Source organism: Gnatocerus cornutus, chromosome 7, assembly GCF_029298725.1.
Source record: "Gnatocerus cornutus isolate USDA-ARS CGAHR chromosome 7, icGnaCorn1.1, whole genome shotgun sequence".
NCBI classification, from domain to species: Eukaryota; Metazoa; Arthropoda; class Insecta; order Coleoptera; family Tenebrionidae; genus Gnatocerus; species Gnatocerus cornutus.
Genome location: NC_142239.1, coordinates 1,996,741 through 2,012,887, shown reverse-complemented (window position 1 = coordinate 2,012,887; position 16,147 = coordinate 1,996,741). Strand labels below are relative to the sequence as shown.

The window sequence follows — 16,147 nt, the reverse complement described above, 5'->3', positions numbered from 1 at the left end:
AAGATTAGCAAGAGGTAATAAGGGTATTAATCCACTAGACGAGTATTGTAAAAAACACGACATTGTATACAGTAAATCCACCGATTTACCAACCCGACATCAGGCTGATCGTGAATTAATTCAACAAGCGAGTGAAAGACTTAAATCAAAAGACGCCTCAGTAGGTGAAAAAGCAGCAGCTTTTTTAGTTAAAAATATAATGAAGGGTAAAGTGAAGATCGGTTTAGGTGTGAAGAAGAGTAAACGAAAATCGCGTAAAACTCGGGTAGTAAAAGCACCCAACTTTACAGCAGCAAAACGTGGAGGGTTTCTACCCTTTCTTCTTCCATTATTAGGGGCTCTTGGAGCGTTAGGGGGTGGAGCTGCAGGTATTGCTACAGCAGTAAATAAAGCTAAATCAGATAAACAAATGTTGGAAGAAACACAACGCCATAATAAAGCTATGGAAAGCCTAAATACTCTTAGTACAGGGAAAGGGTTGGGAAAGAAAAGTGGAAAAGGTTTATATCTAGGACCTTATCAATGGTATTTAAAAAATTCTGGAAAACGCAACGGGCGTTAAATAATATTGAACTCGCTACAATAGTAAAAAAATTAAAAATTCCATATTTTCGTGGGATTTTTATGAGAACAAAACTACCCCACCGGATTAAATTATACGAAACTGGTATCATCAATATGGATCATTCTAAAGGTGAAGGAACACATTGGACAGCTTATATAAAACGACGAAACAATATAATCTATTTCGACAGTATGGGACAATTACCACCCCCAAGAGAAGCTGTGAAATATTTTAAAAGTGATAATCGGATGAATAAAATCAGATATAATCATGATAGATATCAAAAATTTGATTCACATAATTGTGGACAATTGTGTGTAAACTTTTTATATACAAATGTTCGAAGAAGAAATCGATCATTAAAGGAGAAATAAGTGAAGCAAAATGTTGTTTGTATTTACTGGAAAATCATCTGTTTTAAGTGCTGATTTCAACCCACCCGTGGAAATTGAAGATGGGACATATGTGTTAGGATTAGTTTCATTTGAAGCGTTCAATAGTATTCCAAATGTAGATTCAGACATTAATGTGTTCAAGTTTGGTGGAAAGGTGTATACAATTCCTATTGGGTGTTATCAGTTACAAGATATTTCGAACTATTTAAATAAACAAATTGGAAAAGATTTTCCCGACGCTGTTTTGGAATTATATGGAAATCCAAATACTCTCCACACACATATTAAGTCAACACATGAAATAGATTTTAATGTACCTAACTCAATCGGACCACTTTTTGGTTTCACTTCAACGAAAAAAATTAAAAAAAATACCGGGCTTGAATCAGATAACATAGCGGAAATAATGAGAGTGTCTAGTATTTGTATAGAATCTAATGTGACAGTGGGTAGTTTTAAAAACGGAAAAGAATCGCATACCCTACATTTATTTAGTATCTCTGTCCCACCAGGGTTCAAAATAATAGAGGCCCCTGAACATGTAACATACCTCCCACTCAATACCGATAAGATTCGAAATATAACCCTTAAAATAGTAGATCAAGAGGGGAAACTCATCAATTTCCAAAACGAATCCGTGACAGTGGTAGTAAATTTACAGAAGCAAGGTTAAGGTATGGGTCTTTTGTTCAAACCTTATAAACCCTATTCATGTAAGAAACTAGTTAGTAAGAAGAAGTGTGTGGAAGTGTTAACTACAACTAACAAACAATTTTTAATAAGTCTTGGATTTAAACTCGTGTAAAATGTTGAATGTTCAAGATCCAATATCTATCGATGATAGTATAACTAGAAAGGAATTTCAATCTTCGCTAAGTTATTTTTCTAATTTTAATCACAATGATGAAATCAGAATAAGTCTCAAGGAAGATTTGTGTGTTTTTCCAAAAGACAGTTATCTTTATATCTCGGGAAAAATAGTCAAGGCAAATGATACTTCACAAATTGCAACAGATACAGAGTTAGTGTCAAACGGTATATTATCCCTATTTAACGAAATTCGACTAGAGCTCAATGGTCATAAGATTGATTCTTGTACAAAACCAGGAATAACTTCAACCATAAAAGGATTGGTTTCGTTTAATCAAGCTGAAAGTATTAAATTAGGAAATGCAGGATGGTTCCCAGATAAACCTTGTACGATTGTAAAAAATGGGAAATTTAATGCTTGCATACCATTAAGTATGATTTTCGGTATGATGGAAGATTTTGATAAAGTTCTTGTAAATATGCCTCAAGAACTAATATTAATTAGAAGTAATACCGATAAAAACGCACTAATTAACAAAAAAGAAAATTCAACCGAGGAAGCTACCGTTGTCATTGATAAGATTGTATGGAGAAACAAACATATTACACCAAATTTAAAAGAAGAATTAGCTCTAACAAAAATAATTGAAAAAGGAAAAGATTTGATGGTCGGCTTTAGAACGTGGGATTTACATACATGTCCTCTCATACCAGGAACAAAAAAACATAATTGGCCAGTAAAAACAACAACCACTTTTGAAACGCCTAGACACATTTTAATAGCCTTCCAAACTGATAGAGAAGGGAATTTAAAAAAAGATTTCAGTGAATTTGATAATTGTAATATCACAAATATTCGAGTTTATCTAAACAATGAGGTATATCCATATGAAAACATTAATGTTTCATTTGAGCAGAATCAAGTGTCAACATTATATGAAATGTTCACTCAATTTAGATCAACTTTTTATAATATCAATAAAAGTGAAGTCAACATTACACTACAGCAGTTTATAACAAAATATCCACTGATTCACATCGATACCAGTAATCAACGAAGCAATTTAGCACAACAAGCTGTATCTGTTAGAATAGAGTTAGAAACAGAAAAACCTATCGAAGCAAATACAAATATCTTTGCCCTTTTAATATCAGATCGAATGTTTTCATATAATCCTCTAACGAAAGCTGTAAAAGGAGTGTGAAATGGAGACCGATAGTGTGATTGTGGACGTTCAAGGTTTTTATGTGGGAAAGAAAACATTTATTGTTAAAGAATTGGCAATTTTAAATAACCATCTACAAATGGAACATTATGTTTTCCAAGAACCCTTTAAATTTTCAAAATTATCCAACGATCGAAAAAGACAAGCTAAATGGCTTATAAAGTTCCACCATTGTATAAAGTGGCAGACCGGATGGATTGAACAGGAAAAGTTCAAGGTTATTCTACAAACAGTGGTGAAGAATGTTAAGAAGATTTATGTTAAAGGACTTGAAAAAGCTAATTATCTTCGAACATTTTTAAACAAGGATTTAATTCTACTTCCCGAAAATCCAAGTCTTCAATACGGTATCCCTTCCTGTATGAGTCATACATCACAAAATTGTATCTGTGCTCTAAGCAATGTTAAGATGTTAGCGAAGGCATTTTTTAATATCGATGTTAATAAAAAAAATTAAAATAGATTTATTTCCTTTGTTCAAAATAATGTTTAAAACAAGGTTAACCTTGTGATTTCCTGAAAAGAGGGGGGTTGTAGAATTGCATGGTTGCAGTTGCATATAAAAGATTAAGGAGTACAGTCCTACTTCAGTTTGCTTTCTCGTTAGCACTGTAAACATTATACCATAAACAATGAAAAAATTTATAGAATCTTTTCAACCGTGTAGTCAACCCTCTACGTCGAGAGGGTGTGAGTGTCATAAGTGTTCACAACAGAACGTAGAGAATCCACCCTCTACTCCACATGTTGAAACACAGCATTCTTCATCAGAACCCGTAAGTACTACGCTTTTACAAAGATGTCTGGAGGGTGAACCTGGTTGTAACCCTTACAAAAAAATAGTTATTCTTGAAAATATTTTGGTGCAACCACCCACCACTTTAGACATTAAACGAAGTGTGACGACTCCTACAATATTAGATATAAAACATGAGTCTGATATTCAAAATTATATTTCGAAAATGCTAAACCTTGAAACTCAAGAACTAATTGAATCGTTTTTTCCAAACCCTTCCACCCCTGACAAATCGTTACCCGTTTTATCAGATTCATTGTTTGAAACTGTTGATAGTCCTTCTCCACTTTCAAAAACATATATAATCTCACGTCGCTCAAATTCAGATCCATCAGTAAAGTCGAAAAGTGAGAGTGTTTTATCATTTTCATTTAATAAATCTGACTTTAACGAGTCGTGGGGAAAGGCAGCCCCCTCCTCCGATGAGTCGTTCGATTTTAGTCCCTCTATAACATCTACCCCAAAATCTGAAATTATTTTTTCACCAAACTTATTCGATAGTAACACTTCTAATTTGGAAAAATTATTAACACCTCCAACAATGTTTATAAATACTCCTCCTCCTCCTCCTCCTTCTCCTAATCCCTTTCCTGATGAGGAAGATGACCTATATGCCAATATTCCTTCCCCAGTACATGAAGAATTAGATGACAAAATTATTAAAAGAATTGAAAGAAAACGTAAAGCTGCCATATCAAAAAGAAAGTGTTTGATTAAATTGCGTAAAAAAGATATTTTTTAATCGACACTTTTATGTCTTGTTTTTATGTTTAATGTTGGAGGAGTATAAATCAAAATTATCATGTTTTTTCATTGTTTATAAAGGATACTCTCTTTACAAGGAGGTATGTGATAATTTTTATCAAATAATGGGTACTAATTGGTTTTAATTAAAGATCAAGTTCCCATGTGAAAAATGTGGTTTTCTATTCAAAACCAAAGAAACCCGTTTGAAGCATAGTGAAGCTGCTTGCAACAGACGTTTACAGAGTAGTCAAGGGAAAAGGAAGAGAGCGGTTGATTCAGTACCCAATTCAAAAAGATCAACCGGTAATTAACAAGTTGTTAATAATTATTAATTTATGTTTTACTTTTAGCATTTTGTGAAAGCTGTCAAATCACCATTCCTCAGACATCTCTTTGCAACCATTACAAAAGTACTCAACATCTACAAAAAAGTTTGTTTAAAGTAGAAGATGGTGTGGCGTTAATTCAAAGTGCGTTTAAAAGTAGAATTGCGACCTACCGACTTTACCCCGATATGGATTATATAGATTTGAAACAGTTTTTTGCGAGCATTGATTCAAAATTCAAACAGTTACTAAAGTTACATTTACAGAAAATGAAAACGTTAAAAGTGAATCTAGAATTGTTTGGGTTTTACGTAAAGCAGTCGGATGCTGAGGATGAGTTTGAGGTCAAATCGTTTACGACTCCAAACAAGATTATCACTTTTGGTTTAGATTTAACAGACTACATAAATGATCAGAGGGAGCAACTGCATGAAAAAATGTTGGAGTTTGCAGAGAGACAATCTGGTAAGAAGCATTACATCATGTTTGTAGAATTAATTTTCTATTATTTTAGGATGGTCTTTAATTAAATTATTACACCTCGATATTAAAATCAACTATTACAACCCACTACGAGCTTCCTCTTACATCAGACTTCCACCGTACATTGCGAAAAAGCAGGCAGTTTTAAACGTAGTCAACAGAGATGTATTTTGCTTCGCCTGGGCCATAGTGGCTGCGTTAAGAAAACCGAATGGGAAAAAGACCTTAACAACATCTTACGAAGACTTTAATAGCGTATGTGATTTTAGTAATATTGAATTTCCGGTTAAATTAGATCAGATAAAAATTTTTGAATCTCAAAACAATATTTCTATAAATGTTTATGGATTAGAAGCGTGTTCAAACCAGGGTGAGAGAACTCATGATATAGTCGGACCTTTATACTATACAACAAATAAAAGAGCTACTCATATCAATCTCTTATTATTGGAAGATGGTTGTGGTAATCAACATTATGCCACAATAATAAATTTACCTAAACTTGTTAGAAGTCAAATGTCAAGACATAAGGGTAAAATATTTTTCTGCGATGGTTGTTTACAATCGTTCACTACTCAAAAATTACTTGATAGACATTTAGAAAATGATTGCAACCACATTGTTACGAAATTACCCTCAAAAGATCCAGTTATTAATAAATTTGGTAAAATAGTTCGGGAAGATATTTTAGAATTTACTGCTTTCCAACGTCAATTACCAATCCCATTTATTTTCTATTGCGATTGTGAAGCCATGTTGACACCTTTAAGTACAGTTTCACCTAATCCAACTGAATCATTTTCTATGAAAACGTTTAAACACATTCCATACTCTTGTGCATATTACTTGCACTGTTCGTTTAATGATTCTTTATCCAAATTTGTACTGTTTCGTGGTGAAAAGTGTATTGATGACTTTGTAGCAGCTTTGGATGCTGAAGTTCGTCATTTATACGAAAATTATTTTAGTGTTATAAAACCAATGATTCCTCTAACTCCAGAACAACAATATCAACATTTCATGGCAACGGAATGCTATTTATGTGAACAACCCTTTAAACAAAATGATGTAAAAGTTCGCGATCACAATCATTTTACAGGTAGTTTTAACGGTACAGCCCACCAATCATGTAACTTGCAGTATCAGATTCCAAATTTTATACCAGTAGTATTTCACAATTTATCAAATTATGATTGTCATTTATTTATCAAAAGATTAGCTTGTCATGAAGAAAAGTTGGATGTAATTGGTAAAACTACCGAAAAATATACAGGGTGGCCCATCTAAGACTTTCAGGCTCAATATCTTTGCTATTTATGAACGGATTTTTCCAAAATTTAAAATATAATTTCTTGAATAGGTAAGGATGATGTGACATTACCAGCGTCATCCTTGTCTTAAAAATGTTAATTTTACTTGTCTTATTTTAAATTTTAATTAGTTAAAAGTTATGTCATTTTATAAAACAGCAATAATTATACGCGTGTGCCAAAAATCAACCGTCTAGCAAGTCAAGTTGCCGAGAAAAAGACAAAAAAGGACCTCAACATTTCCAAAAGATACTAACTGATAGTCGGCTATGAAACAATTGACTTCTACAGCGAGTTTAGATTTTGGACATCCCTGACTTGTTGATGAATCCGTGACATTCATGACATTTGTGACATTCATTTGAGGTTATGTTTATTTTTGAGCATTATGATTAAGACTATTGATTTAAACATGCACATTCACGATTTTTTATCTCGATCTTTTAGTAACTAATCACAATGCATTGAACCGAGCATCGTTTCTCGACATTTGTGATATTTCTCGTTTGAGGTTATGTTTACTTTTAAGCATGATGGTGAATATCATTCATTTAAACTTGCGCAGAACGATTTATCCCGATCTTTTGAAATTGAAAACTAATCACAATGCATCAGACAGCGTTTTGGTGCAAAAATTTCATAGGCACAAGGAAATGTGAGCGAAAAACTTGTTGAAAGTTGGTCGTCACCAGAAAAATGATTGCAGAATGGTTCGTTATGAGGTGCAACTAGTATTTACGACTTCTTTAGCACTGTCACAGCTTTATTGGAAATGGAAATTCAGTGACACGTATGCAGTGAAGCGATTTGACTCATTAATGATTGCATTTGCGTTAAAACAGTAATCTCATTTATGATGAAGACAGAATTAGATGATAACAAGATTTCGTCCTTTTTCAGGAAACTACTTTACTTTGATTAACAAATAATTTGTTACAAGGTATTTTATTGTAAGGTACAAAGTTTTAACAGTGAATAAACTATACCAGTGACAATTATAGCAATGTAACACCATATTTTCTACAATAGTAATGAACGAATGTACAAAAATTTACAAATGTATCAGATATTTACACTGTTACAACATATGTCTGTACTTTGAACATTTATAACAAGTGCAAATAATGCTAGAATATTGTAAGCGTTTGGTCACTGTCATTTTGCTTGTTGGCGATGCGATGAGATTTGGCTTTTTTTTTACTAGCAACTCATTTCTTGAACTTTCTTGTAACGAAATGGACACAAACAATTAGGGGCAGCATAAGTTTTTGGATATGTTCTGTGATGGCGAAGAATGAATTTGCGGTATCTTGGTCCGAGCAAATCGCTTGTCGCTTTCAACTGGAACAATTGCTTCGATGATACTAGTCATTTTCCTTCGCTGAACACTTACCATGTAATGTTGCGGCGACTCTTCATCGAATTCATCAACAAGCAGGGTTTTGCACTTTTAGCAGCTTGGTTACTGTCCGTCAAACATATCCACCCATGTTAGAAGAATCCAAGTGGCATAGTCGTTCATGGTGGTTAACAACACCGTCCAGAACGTTCTGCAATCGTTCTTAATGCTTGCAACAGGGTACGATAGGGTGTCAATGAGAGTCCTTTACATGTTTGCATCTTTTGGCGGTTCATTGTGAAAAAACAGGTTCAATATTGAAAGTAACAGTCCGTGTTGAAGTACTGCATCATTTTCAGTGTGTTGCTTTCAGCCTTGTTCGTCTTTTTTCACTCGTCCAAGTTATTAATTGGTTGTTTAAAGAATTATCCCATTGAAAGAGTCGACCGACGATACTTTGTTAGAAATATCATGTGTGCAATTTTCATTAGAACGCAGTTATAAATGATGTTCATTGTCATTTTGCTTCATTTTTTTCTTGCACTACTTCTTTGACTCGTTATTCTTTCTTAGTGAGAAATTGTCTTGATACCGTGCAAGCACATTTTTCATATGATAATAGAGGGGGTATAGTGGTCCTAGATCGTTAGGTAGTTCGCAAGGTTTGTTGAAGCAACAAATACAACTCGCAACATCATGCACCATATTCAGTTCGAAAACACGAATCTGAAATATCAGATGTAAATAGTGTTCCTACAATTTGCAATGACCTTAGAAAATGTAATTCACTATTATGCGTATTTGGTGATCCAAAACCGCTTAGTTGTCGGTAAGTACATGTATCTGATTTGCATATTACTTATACGTCTTGGTATCATTAGTTGGTTTCCTATTCAAAGTTTCATATGCTAATCTTTCGAAACGGAATATTAATGGTACTGTACGGCCAATTTGGACTTGAAGAAACTTTCTTGATAACACCTTTTAGCATGGCGGTCTTAAAAGTGTGCAGAATCGTGCCTACATTTGTCGATTCGACTTTGTTTCTACAAATCATAATTGAAACATACGAATTTATTAGTCGCATAGCCACTAAATACCACAAAACTCCGTTTTGACATGGGTAAGCTTGTCTTTGCCGTTGCTCTTGTGGATTCTAAGCCACTCAACGATACAGCATTCTTCGTTACTTTTGCATACCAACTATACCGACTGCACCAGCATTTTTCGATAGCAGCACTACGTCCTAGATTTCATACGTATTGTGAACCAATTTTGACTTCTTGACTACGGCAGTTCACATATTGGAGCTTCGAGCTTAATCTAATCTAAAATGTTAAAAGTATCTAGTACCATACATTTTATAGGCGCAGTAAAGAAGTTTGCCGAAAAAGGATGAAATCAGCTAATTCTGTCTCCATCATAATTGAAATAACTGTTTTAACGTAAATGCAATCATAAATGAGTCAAATCGCTTCACTGCATACGTGTCACTGAATTTCCATTTCCAATAAACCAGTGACATTTCTAAAGAAGTCGTGAATTCTAGTTGCACCTCATAGCAAACCAATCTGCAATCATTTTTCTGGTGATAACCAACTTTCAACAAGTTTTTTTACTCACATTTCCTTGTGCCTACGCATTTTTTGCACCAAAACGTTGCCTGATGCATTGTGATTAGTTTCCAATTTCAAAAGATCGAGATAAATCGTTCTGCGCAAGTTTAAATCAATGATTTTCATCATCATGCTCAAAAGTAAACATAACCTCAAATGAGAAATATTACAAATGTCAAGAACGTCACTGACGTCAGCGATTATTGACAGACCGAACGCAGGGATGTCCAAAATTGGGCGTGGGAAATTATTTTTTTCATAGCCGACTATGATTTTGCATCTTTTGGAAATGTTGAGGGTCTTTTTTCTCTTTTTCTCGGCAACTTGACTAGCTAGACGGTTGAGTTTTAGCACACTCGGATAATTATTGATGTTTTATAAAATGACATAAATCTTAACTAATTAAAATTTAAAATAAGACAAGTAAAATTAACATTTTTAAGACAAGGATGACGCTGGTAATGTCACATCATCCTTACCTATTCAAGAAATTATATTTTAAATTTTAGAAAAATCCGTTCATAAATGACAAAGATATTGAGCCCGAAAGTCTTAGATGGGCCACCCTGTATAACTTTTGGAAAGTATGTTCATGTCGGTAACTATTCAGATGCAACAGGCAAAATTCAACCAAAATATTTAAAATTACGATTCGTGGATTCATTTCAATTTTTAGCTACATCATTGGAAAAATTGGCAAATACATTGGAATCACACCAATGTAATATTGTAAACAAATATTTTAGTATTGATGAGGAATTTTGTTTGATTAGACAAAAAGGTGTTTTCCCCTATTCCTTCATTGATGATTTTTCAAAATTAAATTATCCAAATTTACCAACAAAAGATGAATTTTTCGATAACCTTAGAGAACAACCAATATCTGATTCGGATTATGAGAGAGCTCAAAAAGTATGGAATGTTTTTAAATGTACAAATTTGGCTGATTACTCTGATATTTATTTAAAAACTGATGTGTTACTATTGGCTGATATTTTTGAAAATTTTAGAAGTATTTGTTTGGAACATTATAAATTAGATCCTGCTCATTATGTAACCGCTCCATCGCTTAGTTGGGATGCAATGCTAAAATCTACTAAAGTAAAATTGGAACTTTTAACCGATATAGATATGCTTCATTTTTTTAAAAAAGGTATTCGAGGTGGTGTTAGTTCTTGTATCAAACGATATGCCACCGCCAATAATAAATATTTAAAAAATTATGATGACTCGCTTCCAACAAGTTATATAACTTATTTTGACGCTACTAATCTCTATGGCTTTTCAATGATACAAAAACTACCCTTTGGTGCGTTCGAATTTTTAACTGATGAAGAAATTCAGCTTTTCGATATTTTTACACTTGAAGATGAGTCGGATATCGGATACGTTTTGGAAGTTGATTTGCAGTATCCCGAAGATTTACATGATTTGCATAATGATATGCCGTTTTGCCCCGAAAGCATATTACCACCCAATAGTAAATATCCAAAATTAATTCCAAATTTATATAACAAAACTAACTATATTATTCATTATAAAAATTTAAAGCAGTGTCTTAAACATGGCTTACAGTTGATAAAAATTCATAGAATATTAAAATTTAAACAATCCAATTGGCTTCAAAAGTATTGTCACGTTGGCCGAAAAATCAAAAGTCTCGCTTGTAACAATAACAATTTTATTGTGCACTATGAACACTCTCGTACTTCACAATTACAACACTTTTCAGGACTTCCAAATACTAGACTATCTACAATCCTATCGCTACTCCCCTATATACAGATATTCCCCTACTACTAGCCTAATGCTGGAGCGCTGCGAGAATATTCGGGAGTTCCGCCTATGACTCAGCGACCTTCTAGAAACGGCGATTCTCGAAACGCACGGAACATTCCAGCGCTGGCGCTCGAAGCTTCCAGAATCTTCTCGTAACACTGCCCCCCTCTTAGTTCTGATCGTCCCGATCAGACCAAACACCTGATTCTTCGTGATATTTACAAAGTCTATTTAGATGAACCACTTTCATCTTTGAACGGGCGCTGCGTTGGATCCGATACACCACGTCGTTGATCCTCTTGATCACCTTATACGGTCCCTCCCATGTAGGTGTCAACTTCGGGGATAGGCCCTTTTTTCGCCGAGGGTTGAATAACCACACCAAGTCTCCTTCGTTGAATCCTTCATGATTAGCCGTCACATTATATCTGGACCGCATTCTGTCACTAGCCATTTTGATCCTCTGCCTCACAAGGTGGTGTGTATCCAGTAGGGTCTCTCTCAGGTTGTCGACGAATTCCGGTACTTCCTTTCGTTCCGCCCCAGGCGAACCAAGCAGAAGATCACAAGGGAGACGCAGCTCTCTTCCAAACACAATCTTCGCTGGTGTTTCTCCCGTGGTTTCATGAATGGCAGCTCTGTAGGCCATCATAAACAAGGGCAGTCGACGATCCCAATCCCTCTGGTGCTCTTCCACTACCTTGGACAGATGTTCCTCCATCGTCTGATTGAATCTCTCGACCATGCCGTCGGATTGCGGGTGCAAGGGTGTGGTTCGAGTCTTCCTAATTCCCAGCAGCTTACACATCTCTTGAAAAACGCCAGACTCAAAATTCCTTCCTTGATCGGAATGCATTTCGAGTGGAACTCCAAACCTGCTGAAGAAATTATCCACTAGGACTCGAGCTACTGTTGTGGCTTCTTGGTTGGGAAGGGCATACGCTTCCGGCCATTTACTGAAATAATCCTGCACAACCAAGATGTACTTGTTGCCGTCGTCAGTCTTCGGAAATGGCCCGGCCACATCTAGAGCGATTCTCTCGAACGGGGCTCCCACGTTATATTGTTTCATGCTTCCTTTAGTTCGCGTTCGAGGTCCCTTGCTCGCCCCACAAACTGAACATCTCCTACACCACCGTTCGACATCCTCCCGGCAGCCAACCCAGTAATACCGCTGCCTAATCTTACTTAAGGTTTTGTTCACTCCGAAGTGAGCGCCTGATGTTCCGTCATGGACCTCTTTGAGTACTTGGGGGACTCTATTCTTGGGCACTAGTAACTGGGAGGTTACTTTCTTCCCGTCTGCGCTTTCCCAAGCCCTTTTCAGTACCCCATTTTCTACTCGCAGTGAGTCCCACTGCGCCCACATCGCCTTCAACCCTGGACTCTTTTCCGAGACATCTCCCCAACGCGGCCTTCCATTATCCGCTTCCTTCCACTCCAGCAGTGGCCCAATTTCCTGGTCTGCCTGTTGATCCTTCCGAAGATTCTCCGTAGTCCAGTCATCATCACAACCGATAACCATCCTGTTTACCGGCAATGGCCCTTCAATCTTCGCGCACTGCTTGCAATCCTTGCAAGGTCTTCTAGAGAGAGCGTCAGCGTTATTGTGTTGCTTCCCTGGTCGATGTTTGATTTTGAAGTGGTATTGCTGCAGCCGCTCAATCCACCTAGCCACTTGTCCTTCGGCGTCTTTCATCTGTAGTAACCACGTAAGGGCAGCATGATCAGTCCTTATCAAGAACTCGTGGCCAAACAAGTATTTGTGGAAATGCTCTACAGATTTTACAACGGCCAGCAATTCCTTTCTTGTAGCGCAGTAATTTCTCTCTTGCTTGCTCAACACTTTGCTGTAATACTCGATCACTCTCTCTTCTCCATCCTGCACCTGCGATAACACTGCTCCAATGCCGATGTTGCTGGCATCTGTGTCCAAGACGAACTTTCCATGAGTCCTGGGGTAGCTCAAAATCGGGCTAGTGCACAAAGCTAACTTCAGTCGCTTGAAACTGCTTTCGCAGTCTGATGTCCAGTTGAATGATGTCTTTGCTTCCGTTAGTTTGTGCAGAGGTGCAGCAATGTTGGCGAAACCTTCTACAAACCGCCGATAATACGTGCAAAGTCCAATGAAACTTCTCACATCGTGCTTGTCCTTGGGTCTGGGCCACTCCTTAATCGCCTGAATCTTATCTTCGCAGGTCTTAATTCCTTCAGATGACACCGTATGCCCCAGAAACTCCACTTTCTTCCGAAATAGATGGCACTTTTTCGGATTAAGTTTCAAATTGGCACCCCTAAACCGGTCTACCACTTCTTGAAGGTTCTTCAGGTGTTCATCGAAGTTTTTACCCATGACCATAACGTCGTCCAAATAAACCAGACAAGTTTTCCACGTCAATCCACGCAACACACATTCCATTAGTCTTTCGAATGTAGCGGGTGCGTTGCAAAGCCCAAAAGGCATAACCGTAAAGTGGTACAGGCCACTTCCCGTGGAAAACGCTGTCTTCTCCTTGTCTTCGGGATGAAGTCCCACTTGCCAATATCCACTCTTCAGGTCTAAGGTTGAGAACCACGTCGACCCTGACAGAGTTGTAAGAGTGTCGTCAATCCGGGGTAATGGAAAACTGTCTTTCTTGGTAACATCGTTGAGTTTTCGGTAATCCACACAGAATCTTGTACTACCGTCTTTCTTGGTTACGAGCACAACCGGCGAAGACCAAGGACTGTTGGATTCTTCAATAATCCCTTCTTCTTGCATGGATTTTACCAACTGTTCGGCCTGCTCTTGCTTCGCCCACGGTAACCTTCTCGGTGCCTGTCTGATGGGTTGATGGTCGCCCGTATTGATTCTGTGTTGAACGATGTTCGTCCTTCCTAATGGTTCATTCTCAACGGCGAATACGTCCTTATTCTTCTTGATGAAAGCCTGTGCTTTAAGGGCCTCTTCTTCAGAAAGGTCACTCGTGTCTACCTCCAGCTTTAACTTTTTCACGGTCTTTACGCTTTTCTTTGATGGCTGTGCGTCACTTATTCTGGAGATCGGAACACACACAGCAACTAGATCGCCCTTCTTAATCGTGACTGGAGAAGGGTTGATATTCGCCACCCGCACAGGTATTTCTTTCGTCACTTTTACTAGTGTCTTTCCAACAAGAATTGGTTTCGTCATGTCTCTAGTCGGTTCAATCATTCCAACGCAGCTCCCAAAGTTACTTCCTAAACGCACACTTATCACTTTCTCGCTGTTCCCATCCACACAAGTATTTTCACAGGCGAACACTTTCACTCCATCTTCTTTTACTTCTGGGGTCGATAACACAAAGCTTTCGGTTCCAATCCTGAGGATCTTTTCGTTGTGATTAAAGGAAATCCCATGTCGTCCAATAACATCCATTCCCAGGATCATCTCATCCTCAATTCCTGCCACCAGCACCCGATGCCGAAACTTCATACCTCCCAACTGGACCGTGACCTCTGCCTCGGCACTTACTGTGGCGACATCTCCCGTGACTGTTTTTAAAATAGCACTCGTTGTTTCCAAAGATGTCCTGTTGTCCAACATGTCCTTTCTCACAAGGGAAACCATGGCTCCGGTGTCGACCGTCATCTTCACTTTTCTCCCATTCACACTTCCTTCAATTATCAAACTCTCAAAATTCCTCTTCAAACGCATCACGGAAATAACTTTGGGGCTTGTGCTCTCCCCAGCCAGTGTGTGCCCCTTGACACTGCTGGGCCTTAGTTTTCCGACTGCTGAGGACGTGACTGGGGACCGTTCTGGTCGTTCCTAAGAACAACCCTACAGTCACGTTTAAAATGGCCTGGTTTTCCGCAACGATAGCAAGTCTGGCTAGTTCGCTGCTTCTGTGCCGTCCGTAATTCCCTGATCTCTTTGAGGATGTCGTTCAGCTCGGTTTTTGTGACGAAGCCGGTAGCCGTTGCCTCCTCTTCTTCCATACCAACAGCTCGAATTCGTCGGTAGTCGGAGACGTTCACAGAGCTCTTGAAAACGGCTTCCACCTCTAGAGCGCGCACCAGAGCTTCTTTTGCGGAGTGATAGCTTCCCAGTCGGACGGTTCTTTGTATTTCTGGATCTCGAATCCCTTGAAGGAACGTATCCACAGCTAGTTGTTCCACAAAATTCGCCGGAGCCGAAGGGTAGGCGAGCAAAACAAGGCGCTTGACACTTGCCTCAAATTCCTGCAGAGACTCTCCAGTTCTCTGCCGCCGCGTCTTGAGCTCTGAGACGTATACTTGCTGCAGGTGTTGGTTTCCAAATCTGGCCTCTAACGCTGCCATCAGCTGGTCGTACCGCTCTTTGTCTCGACCTGGAATTGTCTCTAGTAGGTCCAGAGCCGCCCCTCTCAAGGAAACTATCAAAAATGAGGACTTTTCTTCTTCCGACCATCCATTTTGTTTGGCCGCCACTTCAAATTGCAGCTTGTAATTGTCCAGTGAGGTCGACCCATCGTAAGTCGGAGGTTTCATTTCTTTCGTTGTGGTCAGGCCTGTCCTATTTGGAACTTGACGTCTTAAGCGCAGTAACTCGTCTTCCACTTGCTGTTTAAATCGCTCCAGATCTTTAACTTCTTCCTTGACGCCTCGTAGTTCCTCCTTGACGCCTCCTATGCACTCTTCTACTTCTTCTCTGACGCCTAGTAGTTCCTCCTTAACGCCTCCTATGCACTCTTCTACCTCTTTTTGAATTTCATCGACCTTAGCCATAACCGTAACGTTCATGTTTTGTTCCAT

At 37.9% G+C, this 16,147-nt stretch overlaps 1 protein-coding gene across 1 annotated transcript; it reads right to left on the bottom strand.

Annotated features, from left to right (window-relative positions):
* Nucleotides 1-9,344: 9,344 nt before the first annotated feature.
* Nucleotides 9,345-16,147, bottom strand: LOC148170645 (uncharacterized). The gene is made up of 9 exons (XM_088042203.1): nucleotides 16,112-16,147; nucleotides 15,258-15,397; nucleotides 14,715-14,733; nucleotides 14,547-14,568; nucleotides 14,448-14,476; nucleotides 12,510-12,519; nucleotides 12,379-12,418; nucleotides 9,621-9,968; nucleotides 9,345-9,568 (listed from the first exon to the last, which is right to left on the bottom strand). Exons 1-9 carry the CDS (start codon nucleotides 16,145-16,147, stop codon nucleotides 9,418-9,420), a joined length of 795 nt encoding a protein of 264 aa, XP_087898329.1. The 3' UTR covers nucleotides 9,345-9,417.

Excerpts from the sequence above, each read along its gene's own strand:
- LOC148170645 (XM_088042203.1), bottom strand. The coding sequence starts at position 16,147 with ATGGAACAAAACATGAACGTTACGGTTATGGCTAAG. Across the intron at positions 14,477-14,546 it reads ACATGACGAAACCAATTCTT|TCACGATTAAGAAGGGCGAT; the intron begins GTTGGAAAGACA and ends ACCCTTCTCCAG. Across the intron at positions 9,969-12,378 it reads AAGACTGACGACGGCAACAA|TGTGCTAAAACTCAACCGTC; the intron begins GTACATCTTGGT and ends TAATTATCCGAG.